Source organism: Ictalurus furcatus, chromosome 12 (genome assembly GCF_023375685.1).
Source record: "Ictalurus furcatus strain D&B chromosome 12, Billie_1.0, whole genome shotgun sequence".
NCBI lineage: Eukaryota > Metazoa > Chordata > Actinopteri > Siluriformes > Ictaluridae > Ictalurus > Ictalurus furcatus.
The window spans coordinates 27,614,780-27,639,130 of NC_071266.1; the positions used below are offsets into that span (position 1 = coordinate 27,614,780).

Here is a 24,351-nt window from a genome sequence, read left to right on the forward strand (position 1 = left end):
TTGAATCTGCTGATACCACTGCTCAAGCCTGACTACTCCGTGTACTACGCTGTTTGCTAATAAAACCGCATATGGATCCCAATCAGCCTGAGCCGTCGTCACATCCGGCCTCTCATACCGTACAGTGGTGAGGGTTATTTAAATGTTACATAATGAAAACCTGCATTAATCCATGATTAACAAATAAAACACAATAATTAAGACATAACAGAAATATTAAAATGTTTCTGGTGGGTATTAACATGTAATAACATATAAATAAAATACGAGCACGTATTTTATGCTGGAATTAATGTTATTGTTACTCATCGTTTAAGATTCTGTAAGTTCTATCTCTACAGACTGTAACAGTCAGGGTTTCACTGTGTGTGTGTGTGTGTGTGTGTGTGTGTGTGTGTGTGTGTGTGTGTGTGTGAGAGGTTGTGTTATTTAGAGGCTGGCTGTAAAACTGTCTGAGGAATGAACAGACTTTAGCCTAATGAGCAGAAAGGCACACAGTTACAGCTTCAATGTGGTCAGCACTTCTTCCTGATGAAATATTACCCATCACACACACACACACACACACACACACACACACACACACACACACACACAGCAACAGCCACAAAGCACAACTACACTGCAGGAAGAAAGAGAGAAAGAGAGAGAGAGAGAGAGGTGTGTGTGTGTGTGTCACCTGCGTAAAGTTCAGGTGCATAAACAGCTCCCACTACAGGATTCAGTTTCCAGCCTGCAAAACACACGCACACACACACACACACACACACACACACACACACAATTAAGCAATACAGCAAAAAAAGTGAAAAAGAGAAGAGAGAAGAAATCTATGTATCTATGACTACTTATTTTAATGAATGTATTATTTTGACTGAGCTGCTCTGTACAGTGAGTGATTAATAATCTGTCATTAATAATCTGTCATAAAGCCATCACTATATATGTATATATATATATATATATATATATATATATATATATATATATATATATATATAGAGAGAGAGAGAGAGAGAGAGAGAGAGAGAGAGAGAGAGAGACATTCAATGATTATAGAATACACAAGCCTTCAGCTTCTATATCGTTTATCTTTAATTAAACTATTTCAGCACACTTTCACTGAACTTTTCATCTTTGAACTCAAAACTGAACTATAAAAAGTATGCTGAGAGAGAGAGAGCGAGTGAGTGAGAGAGAGAAAGAGAGAGAGTGTGTGTGAGTCAGAGTGAGAGAGAGAGAGAAAGAGAGAGAGTGTGTGTGAGTCAGAGTGAGAGAGAGAGAGCGTGAGTGAGTGAGTGAGTGAGAGAGAGTGAGAGAGAGCAAGAGAGAGAAAGAAAGAGAGAGAGAGAGAGAGAGAGAGAGAGAGAGAGAGAGAGAGAGAGAGAGAGAAATCTTTTCTGAGTGGAAATAGAGAGACGCACTGCAAATGATACAGCTACTGATCTGATACAGTACGCCATCGTCAGTAACCAACGCTACGGCGTGAACCCAGTGGTTGTACCAGCATTCTGATTGATCGTGTAGTGTATAAACTTTAGCCTCAGTACCGTTTGTGTAAGGATTCGCTGCCTTCTTGTTCGTCATCACTCTTGCTGTAGCGTTGTTCACCTGCTCACACAAAGAGGAAATATGAAGAGAAACGGCAAAAGAGGGCATTAGATCACAAAAACATCAGCAGAACAGTGTGGAGTCAGTGCATGACATGCAATGTGTGCATATGTGTGTGTGTGTGTGTGTGTGTGTGTGTGTGTGTGGTTTTATTCAGCCTCATCATCTCAGTCATGCTGCTGTACAAAATAAATAAATCAATAAAAATGACATTAAAAAAAAGAAGAAGGACAAACCCATTGCAACTGAAAACACTTACTCCAGCTTAGATTTCTGAGACACGGTGAATGAATGAATTTAAATACATGCACATGACAAGAACAACTGAAATCTGGGAAAATTGTCTGATAATCCAGATGAAATTCAAAATACCATTGAAACTAAATTAAAAATAAAATAATTTAAAAATGCCATACATTCACAATCTGATATGATCAAGAGATATGATTGGATAATCCCATGCTAGTGTTCTCCAATCAGAGACAAGGATGAGGCTTTGTGCCTTTCTTCGGGGATATCACTCAGACATACAACACACACACACACACACAAGTGAAGAGAAGAGTAGAGAGAAAACAGTGAGGAGTGAGAGAGTTAAAGACAGGAAAATACGAAATGAGAAAGGCAGAGGGAGGATGGGAACGAAAAGAAGAGAAAAGGAGAGAAGCACCTCGATCTTGCGTCCCTCTACGATTGTACCGTTTAGTTTCTCCCGCGCTCGATCTGCGTCTGTGCTCGTTTCGAAAGTTACAAAACCAAAGCCCTGAGGATGAATGCAGAGAACAGAGCACAGAGGAGGAGAGAAAGTGTTGTGAGAGAGACAGAACAGAGAAAGAGGAAAGGGAGGAAGGCAGAGAATAAAGCACGGTGAGCAGCAGGAAGTGGACAGCAGCAGAGAGGAAGTAATGCTTCATTACAGACAGGTTAGCGGAAAAAGAGGAGAGCAGTGAGGTCTCCGTGGAAACACGGTGATACATAAAGGAGGAAGTGAGACACAGAACTGTTCTATTAAACTTTAAACTTTAAATTGAATTTCCAGTTAAACAAGTCACTCCTGTAAGGAATTACATGCACTACACCTGCTTACTGGAAACACAGATTTCACAATAATGATCCAAGGAAGTCACAAGTTTTCATAATTAACTAGATCAAAATAATATCAAAAGGAAAAAAAAAACATTACAAAGTCTGGGGATAGACAAATGGAGTACTGCAGACTGGATGTGGACCCAGAGAAACAAAATCAATCGAGCCATAGCTCGGTATTCTGAAGCAGATCCTCTGGAGCGGTTAATCCAACCACAAGCATGCCACACCAGACCTCTACACAAGTGATTCAGCTGACGGCAGCTCATTGGACCAGAGACTAAAAACATCAACTTGGGAAGGAGACAATATTCACAGATGTTAATCATTTTTTTGTTTTTATCTCTCCTCTCTGGTCTGATTAGCAAACTCACAACATTGCTCATTTAAGAAAAAAAAAAGTATGACAGAGTGTTTAAAGATGCCTGGGAAGGGAAGTGTGTGTTTACTCTTGCTGTGACAAATTTGAAACAGATATCTGTTCAGTCCGAGTTTGTGAGGCGAGTCAGAAATGGTAATGTGAAGCGCCTTGAGAGAAAACATTCAATCACTTGAAATTGTTTTGTTTATAGTCATGAACTAATCGTCAGTGGTTACGCATTAAAAGGTAACTGCTGTTCATTCAGTCATGCTAGCTGCTTTTCGGGAAAAAACTGATGGATCTGGACCTTCCAGTCATTTTTGTTGAATAGATCTGGTCTAATGTGACTTTTGTACTGGAAAACCAACACAGTTGTAGCATTTGATTCCTTCTAAATGCACAAATGAATCCACGACTGCGCTCCATCCATGTACGACTATGTAATTTGTCCGTGTTTGAACAAAAAAATAAATAAACCAGCAGGATTTCTGGAGATATTTGTGAAAAAAAAAACCTTTTCTTTTTCAAAGTGACTTCTCAACAAAGTTGAGCAGGTGAGGGTTAAGGGGCTTGCCAAAGGATACAACCATGGCAGCTTGGCAAACCTACCAACTGGTAGCCCAAACCATTTAAAGCCAAATCAACCAATGAGCTTCCACTTTCTTTCTAAAGCATTCTTTCTGAAAAAGACTGTAATCTGTGCAGTTATACACTTATGTAGCTCTACATTCACTTTCACTGTGATCATAATTTTTTTAGTGTGAATGCCAATTCTGTTCGCAGGACTGCGAGAAAACATGCATGTGACCTGCGGTACAACTGTACCACCTATTTCTAGCTTTAAGATTGTGTTAAGAGCAGTGACAGAGAGCAGCACTGAGAGAGAAGACTCAAATGAAAACATGTTACAATCGTACAAGCTCTCGCATACAGTGCCATTTCACAATTCCAAATTCACATTTGTTAGAGGAACAGGGCGGAGTTAGAGGAAGAGGGCAAAGTTAGAGGAATGGGCGTGGTTCATATGTTTAGCTTTAAATACGACTCCATTCGTTGAAAATCTTCTTTCACTCATTAGAATTCTGTAGATATGTGAACGAGTTTACACACTGGCACCATCCACAAAGAGAGAACAGCGCATTCAGAACACACACCGAGGGCTAAACGAATTCTCGGAACATTCCCACACCACTGTATGTTTTCCTGCGTATCTTTTTCCCCGTCTTGTTTCCGCCTTTTTTCTCCCCATGCACAAATAATTAGCTTACACGAGATGGGGTGAGAAAGCAGCCGCCATTTTTCAAAGCGGACAAACATATCGAATGCAAATTGCCGAAGCGTCATAGGAAAATAGATTGTTTATTAATGGCTCGCTCGGTTCATTATGCCGGCACACTGGTGGGAAGGGGGGTGGGGATTGGTGGAGGGTGGGGCAAGGCACCATGGGTAATGGGCTTTGTAGGACACAAACAATAAATGTGTGCTGCAGAGGGGAGAAAAAGATTTATCCAGAGCTTAATCTAATAAAGCTGATGGTGGGGCAGAGAGGAATACGGAAAAAGTGGATTCACCAGAAAAGGGTAAACGTTCTGTCATTTCCAGCCAGGAAGTAAAATATATATTTAGTGTTCATTCCGGCACAAAGAAGAACGAAGAAAAAAATAGGAGCTCATTTACTGATGAATCACAGAAATCTTTCTTTTCATCTTTCTCTGGGTTTTTCAGCTAGAGGGAAATGAAACCAGCACGCAGAGGAGAAAGAAGAAAATAGTGGGGAGGAATGAAGAGTTAAGAAGAACTTACCTTAGATCCCCGCTCATTAAAAATGATCTCCACGTCTAAAATCTTCCCAAATTGCTGCAGAGAGAAGTGAGAAAAGGGAAGAGAATGATTTATACGACATATAAAGCTAAATATATGTTTATATTGTGTTTATTACAAGTATTAACTGTAGTATTATTTGCTAGAATAGAGCTCAAATTGTACAGCGCTCCTTTGCAACTTGCTTCACTCCAGACTCAACTTAATTTTATGTCTACCCTTCTCTCACTCCGTCTTCTGTCTTTCTGCTTTCTCCTCTTGTCCACCCATCTCCGTCTTACTGTCTCACTCTTTGTGTGTTTGTGGAGTGAAAGTGATGTGACGGGTGGCTCCCACGGGCCCTCCGCTCTTTCAGTCAGTGATTCAGTTCAGGTCACGACATAATGAACCTGAGGTAGGAGGATGCGTAGAGAATGCCTCCTCCCCTTAACGATCTGAGAACGAGGGAGACTTTTAATTGCCGTCTGCGGCTGCCGTATTATTTCATTTAATCCAATTACCGTGTCAAACTCGTCACGTCGCCTTCATTTAGCCACGACAGGGAGGAATTCGCCCCCAGTTTGGGGAAACTATGTGACTCAATAAAACTAATTGGTTGCCGTTATTCTCACAAATAGCTACAATGTGACAGGAAATCTCGGATCTGATTAATTAAAGTTGATCTAATTAGACTTTTTATTCATTGACTCAGACTATGATACACTCGATCCTTTCCCATCATACTTCCTAGTCAGTCTTATTCCGGTGATGCTGGGTATCTCATGAACAGGAGTATATCTCCGGTGCTTATCAAGTCATAATGGGCTGTTAGCATAGATTAATTAGACTGGTTGAAAGGTCATCACTACCACCAGGGACCATTTATTACTATTGAGCATGTCCAGTCTGCTACCCTGACTCTCCTGTCTCTCTCCCAGCTAATTCACATCACAGGAACAGCTTCAAGTGATGTTGTTGTGCTAGACAATTAGCTTGACAGAAAAGTAACAAATGCTGTGGTGTTTCCATTCAGTACTACTAATAAACTAGCAATGCCATGTGGTGAAGCATATAAAATGTGTATGTAGTGTATACAATGTATATAGTTTATGCAGTGTACATAATGTGTGCAGTGTATGCAGTGTATGTAGTGTATATAATGTGTGTAGTATATAAAATATATGTAGTGTACATAATGTATGTAGTGTGTGTAATGTATGTATTGTGTGCAGTGTATATAATGCATTTAGTGTGTGTAGTGTGTGTAGTGTATGTAGTGTATATAATGTATGTATTGTATGCAGTGTATATAATGTATATAGTGTGTGTACTGTATGTAGTGTGTGTAGTGTATGTAGTGTATATAATGTATGTAGTGTGTAGTGTATATGATGTGTGTAGTGTAGTGTAGTCCCCTGTAATGTGAAAAGTAGCTAAGCCTCTGTCCTTTTAAATGATTGATGAACTATTCTGAACAGGGAGAGGGGTTGTGTAGGAGTAAATATATCAGCAGTTTGGGGAAAGCCTTTTCTTAAAATCGGTAAGGTGAGTAATTTAAGCTTTAATCTTTCATTTTTGACCCATAGGTTACATTAGCATTCTTCATCAAAGCTATAAATTTGCTGCCAAATATGGTCACCACAACAAAAAAATCATGCGACTGAAACATAAGTATATTAGTATCCTATTATTATAAATACAGCCGGTGAAAAAGCAGTTCTCCAAGGCAAGGTAAGACAAGGAACCAGCTGAAATCCACAAGTAATTATACCCCCTATCTGTGCAAATTAATATCAGCTGGGTTAGTACATTGATGGTCTATAAAAAGGCTTTTTGTTACCAAGGTTTCACACAAGAAACATCTCATGATGCGGAAAAGCAAAGAGCTCTCCCAAGACCTTTGCGACTTTATTGCTGAGAAACATATTAATGGAATCGCATACAGACGTATTTCAAAACTTCTGAATCCTCCAGTAAGCACCATTGGGGCCATCATCCACAAGTGGAAGTAACATCACTTCGTCATCAACCGGCCATGCACAGGAGCTCGTCACAAGATTTCTGACCAGGGAGTCTGAAGCATAGTCAGAAGAGTACCCCAAGAGCCAAGGACCACTCGGAAAGAGCTCCAGAAACACTTGGAGGCAGCAGGTGCCATCGTCACAGAGAAAACACTAGGCAATGCACACCACTGCTCATATATATTATATGCTTACCCCGCAAGACTCCATTACTAAAGAAAAGGCATGTCGAGGCTCGTTTAAAGTTTGTTACAACTCATCTGGACAAGCCTATGAAATACTGGGAGAGTGTAGTCTGGTCAGACGAGAGCAAAATTGAACTTTTTGGCCATCATACTACACACCATGTTTGGAGAAGAAATGGCACTGCACATCACCCTAAAAACACTTTACCAACAGTGAAGTTTGGAGGTGGAAGCATCATGGTGTGGGGCTGTTTTTCATCACATGGTACTGGCAGACTTCATATAATTGAAGGAACGATGAATGGAACTCATTACCGGGAGATTCTTGAGAAGAATCTGCTGCCATCCACCAGGATGATGAAGATGAGGCGTGGGTGGACTTCCAGCAGGACAACGATCCAAATCACACAGCAAAGGAAACTCTCAATTGGTTTCAGAGTAAAAAAAAATCAAGGTGTTAGAATGGCCCAGTCAATCACCTGACTCGAATCCAACTGAACAAGATTTAAAGACAATATGTTTAGAAGAATGGGCCAAAATCACACCTGAATACTGCGGCCCATTAATTTCTTCATACAGGAAGCGTCTTGAAGCTGTCATTACAAACAAAGACTTCTCCTCTAAGTATTAAATACATTTTAGTTAGCATGTTCAATACTTTTTTTCCCGTGTGATTCCTCTTTATTACACATAACTTCATTTATGGACTTTAATGTTGTGAATTCTTTATATTTCCGGATTTCTTGAGTTAATACTGATTTCATGTGAATAACCTCATTGGAAATATATTTACTGAATTTTTTTTGACGCATTCAATACTTATTTCCCCCGCTGTATGCTGTATGTGACACCAAATCAATGTAGGATTCATTTTAATAGCCAGTACTTTTTATATTTATTAGTTCTCTCTCTCTCTCTCTCTCTCTCTCTCTCTCTCTGTGTGTATGTGTGCATACAACTTTCCATTTCACAGACTGCTGTCCTTGGTGAAATGATATACAGATTAATGAGACAAAGAGTTTCTGTGTGTGTCAGTGCTGATGATAACAGGCACAAAAATATTTTTGGGGCTTTTTGGGACAAACAACATCATTGCATACTTTGTGGTTTTAAAATGTATTCTACTGAGACTGACTGCTGCAGGTGAAGCTGGAAGAGTACGCTTGGAAAACTTTTCAACTCTGTCACTAAACACCAGAGACCTCAAAACAGAGACCCACAGCATGACTTTTATCTTCATATTTCAGTTCTTTTCCTCTCATACTCATCATCTTATACATCTTTCTGTCCTTTACAACACTTAATGATTCTCTCACATCACATCAAATTAGCAGGCTTACCCGAGTGATGTTAGGTATCACTTTTGGCTAGGTCATGTTAGCAAAGCTTTTAGCTAATTAGTGACATTTGCTTGAACTAGCTGCCTGGCTAATCAGTCCTTCTCAGCTTTATGATTGAGATAGAGTCATTAGCATAGTGCTGGCTAACATTTTTATTGTGCTGCATATAACAGATGGAGCATATAGAAGAAGAACTGGCACATTTGGGCAGCGGGGGTATGTAGTGTGTGCCTTGAGGGCAGTGAAAACAATGCGCAGAGCCTCGTAGCGCTTGTGAGCGATTACTGCAGCACATTTGGCCGGATGGCTTGACATGCGTCCATTGCAAATAGACAAAGTTTTGGATGGTGATAAATTTCCTGGGCGATTCTCGCCAACGTCGCTAGCGGCGATCAATTCAAAACCCTCTCTCATGCCAGCTTGTGTGTGTGTGTGTGTGTGTGTGTGTGTGTGTGTTTAACAAGCCCTCTTATCATCATAAATCCACAAGCCACAAACACTTTCACCACATGCACAAAGCCTTCGAGCTAATTACCAGCTCGGCCAGGCCCTGATCCAACACGCAGAACAATAAAGCAGACAATTGAAGAGAGAGAGAGAGAGAGAGAGAGAGAGAGAGAGAGAGAGACAGATCACAGGCCCAAACTAATGAGTGCTGCTCAAACAAGCCAAAATGCAGCTGTTATTGAGCTGCAGTTCAACAACAGGAAACAGAAGAAAGAAAATCTGGCCAGAAACGAATTGTACACAACATTCCCTTTCCTCCAAGCACAGCTACGCAGCCAAGACAGGATCGCTTCTTTAGCTTTCTACTGGAGCTACGAGGCTAACGTTGGTAATGAGCAAAGGACGTTTGTTGCCTCCAGGTTAGCGTCACACTCTCGCCTCAGAGGCTTATATTAACATACGTCATCGTTGCTATAGTGACGGATCGTTCACAGGTGGACGCTCCACATAAACATCACGGTGCAGATGCTTCTTTAACATTCATGGAAGGAGTCTCCAGTGTCAGAGGCACTAACATGACAAGCCGTGACAATTTTTTTCTTCTCTGTCCCTACTGCCTTTGATCAATAATAACTTGGACCTAGAGTATACTCTTATTACGTCACAGAAATTCTATTATAAAATTCCGCATGAACTCTAGGGTCACTCACCCCAAACATCTGTCTGAGGTCAGGGTCGCGGAAGCGGAAGGGGATGTTGGAGACATGGAGCCGTTTAGGCTGCTGTTTCTCCGGCGACTCTGAGGATGACAGCGTCTCTGTTTGCGTCACGTCATCTGTCTGAACGAAACACAACACACACACACGCACACGTGCGCGCAATCATCAGTTAGTAATTCATGTGCACGGTGAGTTCATCATGACAGATTTGTAACGTTGCTGACAAGCCAAATTCTTTTTTTTAACACAATATATACCTCAGACATCACAATTAATATCTTTGCCAACTGATGTTGCTGCATTAGATCTCTTACAGACATGCACATTTATTCATGCAAATGAGACTTTGCCTGATTAAATATGTGTACATTTGCATACTTAATAAAAGTTAAAAATCTAGTCTTTTGATGATTTTAGAAATAAAAGTGTTTGTTGCGCTGTGTAGACCTTTACAGAAAAAAACAACAACATTGCTTTATTGTTTAAAAACCATGAGCTGTTATTAGAAAAAAAAAAAAAACATACATAACCCAACATAAACCCAACAATAATCGACAATATGGGAAATTTATTAGGATGGTACCGCTTGAAATACCATGAAATGGTTTTGGACCTCAATTCCACATGGACGTTCTCTCTGTGGTTGCTGCGATGGCCTTAGGACTACAATTGCCACATACAATTTCACTCTCAGGTCTCCTTTAGTGAACAGTGGACTAGTTCAACAAAACAGACTTCATGTAAAAACCATAATGTACTTTCACACTATCTGTTATTACCCAGATGAGGACGGGTTCCCTTCTGAGTCTGGTTCCTCTCAAGGTTTCTTCCTCTTATCATCTTAGAGAGTTTTTCCTCACCACCGGCTTGTTCAATGGGAATAAATTCACATGCTTAAAATCTGTTTCCTGTGTTTATATGGTTCTGTGAAGCTGCTTAGAGACAATGTTCATTGTTAAAAGTGCCATAAAAATAAAATTTCATTGAATTGAAATTCCTCTGTTTATATCTTTCTAATTATAGATAGGAATGAACCTATGAAATGAATGCAGCTCTTCTAGAAACTGATATTTGTTTTTGTGTTTGTGTTTCCATTCCAATTATTGTGGTTTATTGAGGAATTTGAAGGAAATGTATATCGTAATGATGCATAAACTGATAAACACACGCACACACACACACACACACACACACACACACACACACACACAATGTATTATATATGTATATTGTGTGCATATCTGTTTATGGATCGTGCAGCAAATGCAGCAAAATCACATGCATGAAATTTCATTGTTTAAAAAAAAATGACAAGCAGTCCATTGTAGCAATTCGGTTCTGATAATAATAATAATAATAATAATAATAATAATAATAACGTGTAATAAGCATAAGGCAACCTTGTCAATAAAAGTGTAACATTATATCTGTGATGCCAGTAAAAATACTCAAACTGAACTGACATGATCTGAGGAGAGAACGAGATAAGTTTCCATATATCAGATACCCCCTTAGCGAGCAGCCTCATTGCATTAGTATAGCTTATTTGAAGAGTTTTTATACAGGATTAAGCAGGAACTGTTACCCTGAGGAATGACGAACTCGGCAACGTTTTGGGTTATGACATATCAGCAGGTCACAGGATCGACTCAGCACACTGAACTGTGAACCTGAGATGTGTGAGTGTTCTCTAGCTTTACACCCATCCTCTAAAGCATTACACTTCTACAGGATCCATAAAGAAAGTGTCTGCCATCCTCAGGGAAAGCCGTGTCCCAGAATCCCCTGCTGCTTTATGCTGTACATTCAGCTCCTGACTAATCACACTCACGTGCACCTTATTTACTAATGAACTTAAACTAGTTTACTTTAGCTTTTGCATGATGTTTTAGATTGTTTGCCTTTGACCTATAGTTTCTTTAATTAAAGTCCATTATGTATGTGTTGTATCCTGTGTACATCTCCTGCTTCCTGCTCAAACCTCACAACATGTGCTGATAACTAACCTACTGACAAAACATACTGAAATGTGTAACTACTGACACCTGAATGGATGACTGGTCACTGAGGTGTAGTGTTACACAAACACACACACACTCACGCACACACACAAACACACACACACACACACACACACACATATTCGCTCTCTCTCTCTCTCACACACACACACACACACACACACACACACACACACACACACTGGCAGCCTTTCAGTCCAATTATTTTAAATATTGCTTGTTAGGTCACTGGGAAAAAGGCACGCTGACAAGCAAACTTCCTCCAGTGTGTGTTTGAGAGAGAGAGAGAGGGAGAGAGGGGGAGGGAGAGGGGGGAGAAAGCGAGAAGGAGAGAGAGAGAGATTCTGTGTGGTTATCAGAAGAAGATGTTTGACAAGTGCAGTTGTTGTTTTGGAGCTTGTGATGGAGCAGGTGAAGAGTGTAGAGGATGAGTGATGACGGTATAATGACATGACCATGTAGGTGAACCTGCAGTGTGTGTCTGTGTGTCTGTGTGTGCGTGTGTGCGTGCGTGAGTGTGTGTGTCTGTGTGTGTGCGTGTGTGTGTGTGTGAGTGCGTGTGTGTGTGTGAGTATGCTCGCAATCCTATCAATATCGGGACATCGGCCTGATTACACACCATTTGTGGGGACATTTGTGATTGTGGGGACTTAAAATCGAGTCCCCACAATATTAAGTGTTACAGAATGTTTATTTTATCAAGTTGAACTCCCCCACCAAAAATCTCATTAGTCCTCAACATTGTCAATTATTCGATAAATGTGTGTGAGTTGGGGGGGGGTTCAATTCATGAAGACAATGAATTTACCACAGCAACTTGAAAGGATTTATATTTGACATCATCTGACATGGAAAAATCTGGACGTGAGTACGCATATATATTTTAAATATTTATAAATATAGCGCCGACGCCATATTTAAAGACCTGCTCACAGTTTAGTCTGTGATTCACCTCAGTTCTGAATCGCGTTTAACAATAATATTGTCCATTTTCAGAAAAAAACGATTTTAATAGCTTTTATCATTTGCCTTTTTAGTGTTTTTGTTTGTTTGTTTGTTTTGTTTTGTTAAATAAAGTAAGAATGTTACTTCTTGTAGTAATCGTGGATAATTACATGCCAAATAAGATAAGATCAGATAAAATAAGATAATACTTTATTAGTACCCAGATGGAGAAATTAGGGTGTCACAACAGCAGCCAAAAAAATAAATAAAAGAAGAGATAAAAGAGATAGTAAGGAGAGCAATACAGGGATATATAAAGAGTATATACAGGATGTATAAATATGTATAGACATAAACGCAAATGCTATATACATTATATATATCTATATATATCTATATCTATCTATCTATCTATCTATCTATCTATCTATCTATATATATATATATATATATATATATATATATATACATACACACACACACACACACACACACACACACACACATACATACGGGCAGTATATACAGCAAGCAATAATGTACAGTCTCACTATACAAGTAGCCCATGTGTCTAGGTCTCTAGGTCCAAAAGTGAGTACACCCCTCACATTTTTGTAAATATTTGATTATATCTTTTCATGTGACAACACTGAAGAAATGACACTTTGCTACAATGTAAAGTAGTGAGTGTACAGCTTGTGTAACATTGTAAATCTGCTGTCCCCTCAAAATAACTCAACACACAGCCATTAATGTCTAAACCGCTGGCAACAAAAGTGAGTACACCCCTAAGTGAAAATGTCCAAATTGGCCCCAATTAGCCATTTTCCCTCCCCGGTGTCATGTGACTTGTTAGTGTTACAAGGTCTCAGGTGTGAATGGGGAGCAGGTGTGTTAAATTTGGTGTCATCGCTCTCACACTCCCTCATACTGGTCACTGCAAGTTCAACATGGCACCTCATGGCAAAGAACTCTCTGAGGATCTGAAAAAAAGATTTGTTGCTCTACATAAAGATGGCCTAGGCTATAAGAAGATTTCCAAGACCTTGACACTGAGCTGCAGCACGGTGGCCAAGACCATACAGCGGTTTAACAGGACAGGTTCCACTCAGAACAGGCCTCGCCATGGTCGACCAAAGAAGTTGAGTGCATTTGCTCAGCGTCATATCCAGAGGTTGTCTTTGGGAAATAGATGTATGAGTGCTGCCAGCATTGCTGCAGAGGTTGAAGGGGTGGGGGTCAGCCTGTCACTGCTCAGACCATACACCGCACACTGCATCAAATTGGTCTGCATGGCTGTCCTCCCAGAAGGAAGCCTCTTCTAAAGATGATGCAAAAGAAAGCCCACAAACAGTTTGCTGAAGACAAGCAGACTAAGGACATGGATTTCTGGTACCATATCCCATGGTCTGATGAGACCAAGATAAACTTATTTAGTTCAGATGGTGTCAAGCGTGTGTGGCGGCAACCAGGTGAGGAGTACAAAGACAAGTGTGTCTTGCCTACAGTCAAGCATGGTGGTGGGAGTGTCATGGTCTGGGGCTGCATGATTGCTGCTGGCACTGGGGAGCTACAGTTCATTGAGGGAACCATGAATGCCAACATGTACTGTGACATACTGAAGCAGAGCATGATCCCCTCCCTTCAGAGACTGGGCTGCAGGGCAGTATTCCAGCATGATAACGACCCCAAACACACTAAAGAAGCTGAGGGTGAAGGTGATGGACTGGCCAAGCATGTCTCCAGACCTAAACCCTATTGAGCATCTGTGGGGCATCCACAAATGAAAGGTGGAGGAGCACAAGGTCTCTAACATCCACCAGCTCTGGGATGTTGTCATGGAGGTGTGGAAGAGGTCTCCAGTGGCAACCTGTGAAGCTCTGTTGCCCAAGAGGGTTAAGGCAGTGCTGGAAAATAATGGTGGCCACACAAAATATTGACACAGCCTGCCCAGCCTTAATTCCACCTCCCCAGCATGTCACAGCAAAGAACAGGGTTACTACAGACTGATAGCACATCTGGAGTAGCTTGCTGCTCATGGCAAATGACCTGAGCCTCCTTAGAAAAAACAGTCTTCTCTGTCCCTTCCGGTAGAGAGCTTCTGTGTTTTCTGACCAGTCCAGCTTGCGGTTAATGTGCACTCCCAGTATGAGTCCACCATCTCTATTTTCTCCCCCTGGATGGTAATAGATGTTGGGGGCTTTCTGTTTCAACAGAAGTCCAATATCAGTTCTTTGGTCTTGCCGATGTTGAGCTGAAGGTGGTTATCCTTAGACCATCTGACAAAGCTCAACACTATGCCTCTGTACTCCATCTCCTTATCTTCACTGATACAGCCCACAATGGAAGAGTCATCAGGGAATCTTTGGAGGTGGCATGTACCTGAGTTGTAGCTAAAGTCAGAGGTGTATATAGTGAATAGAAAGGGTGAAAGCACAGTTCCTTGAGGTGCGCCAGTGTTGCACATCACCACATCTGACAGGCTGCCCTGCAGTTGGACGTACTGTGGTCTGCTGGTGACATAGTCCATGATCCACGTCACCATGTCGTGGTCTACCCGCATGTCCCAGAGATGGTGTTAAATGCACTAGAAAAATTAAAAAACATGATTCTCAATGTGTTTCCTGGCCTCCCCAGGTGTGAGTAAACCATATGCAGTAGGTAGATGATTGCATCGACCATGTCGATTTGGGTTTGGTATGCAAACTGCAGCGGATAAAGGGAGTCACTTACAATCAGCTTCAGGTGCCTCAGGATCAGTCTCTCAAAGGTCTTCATGACGTGAAGTCAGCACAACATCTCTGTACTGTTGTGAGGTACTGGGATGACCTTTCTTGGGCACCGGAACAATGCAGGAGGTCTTCCACAGTTGGGGCACCTTTTTCAGCCTTAGGGAAAGATTGAAGAGGTGTTGGAACACACCTGCAAGCTGTGTGGCACACACCTTGGGCAGCCTCGTGTTGATGTTGTCTGGGCCCATAGATATGTTGATTCTGAGTTTGGATAACTCCTGTCTCACCTGGCTTGATGTTATTAATGGGCTGGTGGAGGGTGAGGGGGTCGTTGGGGTGCCTGTGTCTGTGATGATTCCTGTATTGTCCTCATCATCAGGAGTGTGTGAATGTCCATTTGAGCTCTCAGGGATGGGGGCTGAGTCAAACCTGTTGACAAACCGGTTTAGCTCATTTGCATGTCCAGGCTGCCCTCCATGGCCGGTTTGGAATTTTTAAGCCCAGTAATCCTGTTCATGCCCTCCCATACCTTGTTTGACACTATTTTTTTCCAGCTTGGACTCTAGCCTCTCCCGGTAGCTGCTTTTTTGCTTTCCTCAGCTCCCTCCTTAGCTCCTTTTGGACTGACCTGACCTCCTCATTGTCTCCTGCCATGAATGCTCTCTTCTCCTGTTTAGGAGGGCTTTAATGTCTTTGTTGATACATGGCTTGTTATTTGAAAAACAGCGGACCTTCTTTGTGGGTACAATGCTGTTCTCACAGAAGCGTATGTAGTCCGTAATACACTGGGGGAGTCCCTCAATGTCCTCTGCGTGATCCTTAAGGAACAGGTCCCAGTCTGTGGTCTGGAAGCAGTCCTGCAGTGCATTTTCAGCCTCAATGGACCATACCTTTACGAACTTGGTGGTGACAGGCTGCTGTTTGACTACAGGCTTGTACACAGGTGCAAGGTAGATCAAGTTGTGGTCTGATCTGCCCAGAGGGGGAAAGGCAGAGGAGCTGTATGCCCTCTTCACATTGGAATACAGCTGGTCCAAGATTTTATTCACCCTTGTTTTGCATTTCACATATTGTGTGAAGTTTGTAAGGGTTTTAGAGAGGGGGACATGGTTGAAGTCCCCGTTAATAATCATGAGTGCACTCAGGTGTTGTGTCTGAAGTTTTGCAGTGGTGGAGTGGATGATGTCACAGGCGCGTGCTGCTACTGCCGATGGTGGAATGTACACAGTCACAACAATGGCGTGAGAGAACTCCCTGGGCAAATAGTATGGTCTCAGCCCCACAGCCAGTAGTTCTATATCTGGCGTACACATGCTCTCCTTCACCATTATGTGTCTAATGTTGCACCATTTTGAGTTAACAAAGACAGCTATACCTCCTCCCTTCTTTCTGCTCTGTTTTCCTATGTCAGCTTGCACTAGTGTGAAGCCAGCTAGCTCGACCAAAGAATCAGGAATGTTCCCTGTTAGCCATGTCTCCATGAAGCACAACAAACTGGCCCCCCTGTATTCGCACTGGCTACTCGTCAGTGCTGCAATCGCGTCTGACTTTTTGGCCAGCGATCTTACATTTCCCATAACAAATGATGGAAGGCAAGGTTTGAGTCTCCTTTTTCTCTCCCGCTTCTCTCTAACCTTCCCGCCCACTCTCGTCCCTCCCTGTGCCTCTGTAGCTCCGCTGGTATGTCCATCGGCAAATCTGCCGCTCTAATCGGATACATCAGGAGCTGCTCCCTTGAATAAACAAGCGTTGTCTGAGTAATCTTGGTGGGTCCAAAAATACGGCAAGAAACTCGCTTAAAATGACAAATTCGGGAACAAGTATAGACAATAAGATGAAATAAAAGGTCTGGCGTAAAACCAGAATGATAGAAAGTTTTAAACAGGTGAAAAAAAGCTGCCGCTCGCATCGGCCCCTACTTAATTCTTGATATAGTGGATGTATATGTATTTTTATAGCATCAATTCCATATTCCAACATCAAATCCTTATTCCATCCAATTCCATCAATTACGTAACATTGTGGTTGAAGAACAAACTGATATTCTGAGCTTGTAGAGTGTAGAGTGTCTAGGGATGGATGTAGAGTGTCTAGGGATGCTTAGAACAGTGCCAGTCAGTCACTATATGGCACCGCTCACATGCTACATGCTGTTTGTGTAACAGGATTTACCCTCTACTTTTATATTTAATAGTGACTGTTATTGTTTCAGGTGACAGAGTGTGGAATGGATGCAGACATTAATAGTCTGGACTCAGGTGATACCTCTGGAGATGATACCCAGTGCATCCAACATTCACAGCACAAATCTGCTTCCCACATCCAGGTAATTAAACTGCTTTAATTCATGCATGTGCCAAACAGTAAATGCTTTGTCTGCACAATGTATTCTGCCAATGTAGGCAAAGGAGTGCTTTCTGTTCTCATATACTTCAGTTATGACCTTTATGCAGTTCTGCTCCTTAAAGTTGTGATGCATATACTAACACCTTCTGCTGTTCTCATGTGGACTTTGCTCACCTGCCTCATATACTTCAGCCATGACAATGCTATGAGATGCCACACCTCAACCAGGCTGTGCATTTGCTAACCTCTTGAGCTTCTCTCTTGCAGACTATGCTCGTTTGACTCATCCATCTCAAAGCTGCACCCCAGCTGTGCTATGTATTTTCCAAACCTAATTTCATGTACTTTTATCAGGGCTGCCTCAGTACTATTGCAAGATGCCCTGTCTCCTACCTTCTCAGCCACTGCTTCACTGCAACATGGTGACTGGTCTGTGTTATGCGTGTCATATTCCTGGTTTTATGTGCTGTAAATTTTTCATTTTCAGATCCATGTCTGCACTGCTACAATATGCCCTCTCATCTAACTACTCAGCAGCGACACCAGTACATTGCTGCACCTTAGTTACATTATTTGACTGCTAATCCTAATTTAATTTACTCCAACTACTACTTTTCTAGTGCCCCATTAATGATGCTGAGGGATGTCTCTGACCTTGCCACAGTCTTGTACTTCAACTATGCTCTTTTTTTTTTTTTTTTTTACTAATGCTAGTTTTTTGCAGCTGTAACGCTATATCTTCACTGTGGTTTAAGTCTACGAATACTAATCTCATTGCCTCCAACTCCTTAACACTGCTGTGCAGAAGCTATTTCTCTCTCTGTTGCTCTTCCAAAGCTCCATTTCACAGTGTTATGCCAGTATTAGGGACCCTCCATTTGTGTTTCTCTCTCTTGGGACCAGCCTCTACAGTACCTAAATTACTTCTAGCAATCTTTCACTGCTATCACTTTACTGCTCTTGGCCTGTTGACCGAACGGCTGGACCTAGATTCTGTAAAGTTGCGGTGCATTGCTTTGTGAAATGCATTCACTGTCCACCATATGCTATGTTTGTGTGTCCAATCTTGTAACCCTTGCTACCAACACAGGCTTGCAACTTGAACTTTAGCTGAATTCAGGATCCTGGAAAGCGTTTTAAAAAAAGCTCAGGTTATCAGTTTTCTGCCCATTTTTCTGTTGTGCAATCTGTCCTTATATTACAGTATGTTAAATGTGTGGTTAAACTAGCAAATGGACTTATTAGTGTACATGGGTATGAAACTGCTTTTTATATATATATTTTTAACATGGTAAATGTTAAAAAGTCTCCACAATGTACACCAGGTCCCCACAAGATGCCTACTTTAACATATCTCTTTTTCTTTTTGTTTTCTACAAATGTCTTTTTTGCTTGGTGTGTGTTAGCCTAAAATACTTTCTACAACTTTACACTGTTCAGCTTAGTTATAGTATACCAACATACTTTTACTTTTGGGCTTATTCGTAACTGTTGTGCCTATTTCAGGTGACAGAAAGTATAATAAAGATGGACAGTAATCTTCTGGAGTCTGATGGTGCCTCTTGAAATGATCATCATTGCACCCAACATTCACAGCATGAGTCTACATTCTGTAATCTGGTATGGAACTCCTTTTTTAATGTATATTATTACATGGCAAAGGTTAAGTCCCCACAATGTACATTGTACTCTCGCAGTGTTTGCAACAGTGTGATTTCAATTGATAGTTGAAGTGGTACCCCTCTCCCACTGAGTCCCCACACTGTCTTTTAACATGAAACTTTACACCAGGTCCCCACAATATGCCTACTTTAAAATATTATCCTTTTTTTCTACGAATGTCTTCTTTGCTTGGTGTGTGTTAGCCTAAAATATTTTCTACAACGTTACACTGTTCAGCTTAGTTATAGTATACCAACATACTTTTACTTTTAGGCTTATTAGTAACTGTTGTGCCTATTTCAGGTGACAAAATGTGGAATAGAGATGGACAGTAATCGTCTGGAGACAGATGATGCATCTGGAGATGATCATCATTGCACCCAACATTCACAGCATGAGTCTACATTCTGTAATCTGGTATGGAACTCCTTTTTTTAGTGTATATTATAACATGGTAAACGTTAAATCCCCACAATGTACATTGTACTCTACCAGTGTTTGCAAAGACACTGGGTCCCCACACTGTCTTTTAACATGAAACGTTACACCAGGTCTCCAGAAGACAGTTACTGTCAAATTTAATGATTTTTTTTTTTCTAGAAATAACAGTTTTGTGTTTATCTTTAGCAAAACCTTTTCTTTGTACACATTTATGCTTTTCAGCCTGGGTTTAGTTTGTTTAATTACTTTTAGTTACTTAATTACTTAATAAATTAGTTAATTATACTTTTAGGATTAATTGTGATGTGGGGTGGCTTCAGGTGATAAGTATATTAGATGAAGAAAGTCACCATCTGGAATCTGATCTTACATTCTGGAGATGTTCAGCAGCAAAAGTCTGCATTCCTAGTTCAGGCAAGAAAATAGTTTTTATAGCTTTATACAATATGTGCCAAAAGTAACTTTGCTGGCCTAATAAGAAAAGTTCAAATGTAACCAAAAGGCAAATAATCTTTTTTTCTCTTATCTTCCACTAATGTATTTTAAATATGAAATTGTTTGAAATCTCATTATGTTTTGTATTCTACTGTTTTTTTTAATCAGGTGCCAGTCTCTCTCTCTCTTTCTCTCTCTCTTTTTACAAATGTCTCTCTCTTTCTCTCTCTCTGTCTCTCTCTCTCTCTCTCTCTCTCTGTCTCTAATGGCCCACATACACAGTTCCTTTTATCTTATCCCTTTGCTTCTTCTGTGTGTGTGTGTGTGTGTGTGTGTGTGTGTGTGTGTGTGTTATCTCTTCCTGTGTTGTGGGGTTTCTGCACAGCAGGCCTTCAGATGAAATGGAATCAAATACAAAATGCTGAAAGAGAGAGAGAGAGAGAGAGAGAGAGAGAGAGAGAGAGAGAGACATGAAGAGAGTGATGATAGCGTGATAAGACTTCACTCTCTCCTTTCTCAGCCCTGGGAAGTGATTAAGAATGAAACACGTAGCTGATCAAACATCTCCATTTTTTTCCCTTTTTTTTTTTTTTTTTTACAAAACAAAATCAGACTGAAGGAGGTACTCTAGAGACAGATCACTCAGAGGTGCTAGCCGGAGTAGCGCCCAGGACCAGACGCAGTTTTTCTGCTTTCTTTCTTTTTTCTTTCTCACCCCTTTCTTGTATTCCTTCCATCTCTTACAGCTTTCTGAAATGGTTCCCTATGATAGAAATCCCAAACTCAATTCCTCTAGGCACGTATCAACAACCATTTTTATGCCACAGTACTAGCGAGGGATTCAGTTCTAGTAAAATAACCGACTACGGGGTCGCGTGGTGTTATTCCTCTCGGCAATGACTTTTATTTAATCAGGTACAACTTATCTTTCTTTTTATCCATTTATAGCTACATTTAATTTCACTTCCATGAGTTCCTCCAGCCAATCACAACTCAATATTGTTATGAGAGAAACTTTAACACAGTTTAAAACAGACTAGGTTGCACTCTGAGAGTCAACTCAGTACCAAGCTGCCCCTCTGACTTGAGTAAAATGTATTATTAGGCACAGACCCACAGAGCGAGTGCCATAGGTACTCCCAGCCCTGCCGATATTCACTACAGCAGCATGACTGAGTGTGGTGTTGCTTTTATACAACAGTCCCATAAACAAGGCATTAATATCAAATAACTGACATTTCAGACACAATATGAGTGCCTGTGTCTCAGGTGGTAGAGCGGGTTGTCCACTAATCGTAGGGTTGGTGGTTCGATTCCCAGCCCACGTGACTCCACATACCGAAGTGTCTTTGGGCAAGACACTGAACCACAAGTTGCTCCCGATGGCAAGCTCGCGCCTAGCATGGCAGCTCTGCTACCATTGTTGTCTGTGAATGGGTGAATGAGAACGATTGTAAAGTGCTTTGGAACCCCTAAGTGCAGACCAATATGGCGAAACATTCTGTTTAATCTTTGCTAGCAGATACAGATCCCAAAGAAGCCTCACCCACTTTGTAACACATCAGCTACGTGGCTAGCTATCTCACATTGATTTGTACTTTCCCATTAAAGGTGCTTCTGGTAAAAATCGCATCCCTTCTTCTTTTTCACCTTCATCTTTTAAGTCAAAAGTTATATTCCTGAAAAGTATTGTTTGCCATTTCCACCTTCACCATTGTCACTAACTTTACTGTAGTTTCGACCATTTCATCCTAGGGAGTGTGTTTTTATATGGTGAACGCAGATGAGAAACATATATATACTTGGAACGCTGTTTGACCAATCAAATTAGTGGACCAGAGCTAACCATTGTATAAAACAATGTACACCATGATAAAATGTTATTATAGTGATATGAGATTGTACTCTCTTTATGTGTCTAACATTTACTGAGGGAATGGAGGCATTACATCAGCTCTTAGAGAGAGATAGAACAGACAAATAAAAGAAAGCCACAATGAGAACACAATGAGGTGTTCTTTTCTTGCTTAAACCAGAACGAGATGGAGACGAACAGCTCCTTTAATCCACTCCACCTCTCTCCAACTGAACGGATATGTACAACATCTATTATTCATACAGAGTTCATCTTTCTGCACATGCCCTGATCATACATCAAACTTACCTCCGACTGTGAAGAGAAAGAGAAGGAGAAGTGGAGTCAGATAGAGAAAGAGAGTTTTTAACTATTGATTTTGAACTGTTGTGTCATGCCTGACTTGCTCATTCAAAAGCAATTTGATTACATATAATGAGTCCTGCTTATTGTACAGTGCCAACTGTAGGCGATAAAAATATGCACAACACTTCTTACTGCTCTTAACCCTAACCCTAACCCTGCTCTTGTACTGTTTATTAATGCGCAGCATGTATAGTTTAAAAAGATCACCATTAAGGAGCTCTATTGCTCTAACACTCTGTATTTGTCTTTAGCCTCTATTTCTTTAATACACTGTTTGAAATTCCTCAATGTATCTGACACATAACATAACAAAAAAATAAAAGAGGAGAGACAAGGTTTCCTTCTCATGATGTTTCAGGGAGATTTTCCGCAACACTGCTGCCTTAGTTTGTTTATTAGGGGTCTACTTCTACATCCAGATTTCTGAATTCAATGCCTATTGTTAAAAGCAGTACACACATTATACCAAAGAGAATATGGTGCTGTTACTAATGATCAGCAAACGTTTTGAGTTTAGTTGCATTAATAAAAGACAAGTGTTGAATAGATTTTATGGTAAATGGTCTGCACTTTTATAGCACTTTTTTAACCTTAGCAGTTCTACAAAGAGCCTTACACTGGTTTCTCATTCACTCACACACCAATCGTAGCAGAGCTGCCATGCAAGGCACTAACTTGCCATCGGGAGCAACTTAGGGTTCAGTGTCTTGCCCAAGGACACTGCCGGCATGTGAAGTCGGCATTAGTGGACAACCCGCTCTACTACCTGAGCCACAGCCTCCCACAAAATATGTCATGGTTGTTTCTTTTCCTTGGCTTGATGCCTCTCTCATTCCTTTGAAGATCAGCTTCATTTCATGTGAGCGGCAAATGAAAGCTGAATGTAAAACGGGGCTCGTCTTTCTCTATACCTCTTTGCCTACTTCGTTTTGTTTCTTTACCCTCCTTTTCACGTCTCCACATTTCCGTACCTCTCTCCCTCCCCTCGCCCTATTTTGCTAAACTTTACCTGTTTTATTTATTCCTGCTTAAGAGATTGAACACGGTGTAGCATGAATGATTTAGAGCGTGGGAAAGGAGGCCATGCTGTATGCCTAATCTGTTTTGGCTGGGTGAATCATTAGGGATGCCCTGTAGCTCTTCTCCAGCCTTGCACTCTCCAAACTACAATTGCTTTTCAAGAAATCACTCCAAGTCCTCACAACTAAACTCAACAAATGTCTAGCATCCTCCTAACCCAAATGGACTTTTCTTAGTAAACTCTGTGAATCAAGGAGTCCAGAGCAGAAAAAACCCCACACCAGCACTAAGAATCATTTTCATCCCACTTCGCTCTGTCCTGATTCATTTTGATCTAAACTGATTGATCTCACAGCGCTGCTGAATTCTGAATTGTGAGTGGTAAGTAGGTGTTGATCTGTGACTCATACACTGTGGGCACTGATAGAGTTTCTAATCCAAAATATTTTCCAACCACTTTATTATCCTTATGAATCTGCCCTTAAATCGTGACCATATGTCAGCATGGGGCACAGGCTTTTCACCCTTTTTCCTTTCTGTACAAATAGACTTGTTTATCCAGCACTAATACGAAAGGGTCCATCAAGAGTCTTTTGGATAGTTAAGGCTTCTTCACTTCTTAAAGGAGTTCTACTGGGATCTGTCTTTGTAAAGCCGTACAACAGAAAATCTCTTATCCATTAATATTTTAATGCTCCTCCAATTTTCACGCTTGTTACTTTGTGTGTGTGTTGTTTTTTTTTCTCCCAGACTTGGGGCTATTTGTGCCCAAAGTTAGATATTGTGTGTTTTCTTCAACCAAATCATTTTGTGGTCCACAGCAGGTGTCAAAACTATCCGTTCTCACTGCTGCATGCAGAGTAACGAGATTTGTTCAACTTGTTATGTTACTTCCTGTTTCCACTATAGATATAGCTGGGAAAGGGTTATGGTTATTAATTTATAAAGGACAGGACAG

The 24,351-nt window shown here is 41.0% G+C and overlaps 1 protein-coding gene across 3 annotated transcripts in view; it reads right to left on the reverse strand.

The window, feature by feature from the left end:
• LOC128615860 (RNA binding protein fox-1 homolog 3-like) overlaps positions 1–24,351 on the reverse strand; it is a 217,352-nt gene that overhangs the window by 30,169 nt on the left and 162,832 nt on the right. For 2 of the 3 annotated variants that reach the window (XM_053638224.1, XM_053638223.1), the window contains exons 5-9: positions 9,562–9,690; positions 4,862–4,915; positions 2,282–2,374; positions 1,551–1,611; positions 680–733 (exon numbers count right to left, since the gene is read on the reverse strand). In XM_053638224.1, coding sequence (XP_053494199.1) covers positions 680–733; positions 1,551–1,611; positions 2,282–2,374; positions 4,862–4,915; positions 9,562–9,690 — 391 coding nt within the window. The remainder of the gene's footprint in view (positions 1–679; positions 734–1,550; positions 1,612–2,281; positions 2,375–4,861; positions 4,916–9,561; positions 9,691–24,351) is intronic. The other variant, XM_053638225.1, reaches the window with a different exon arrangement.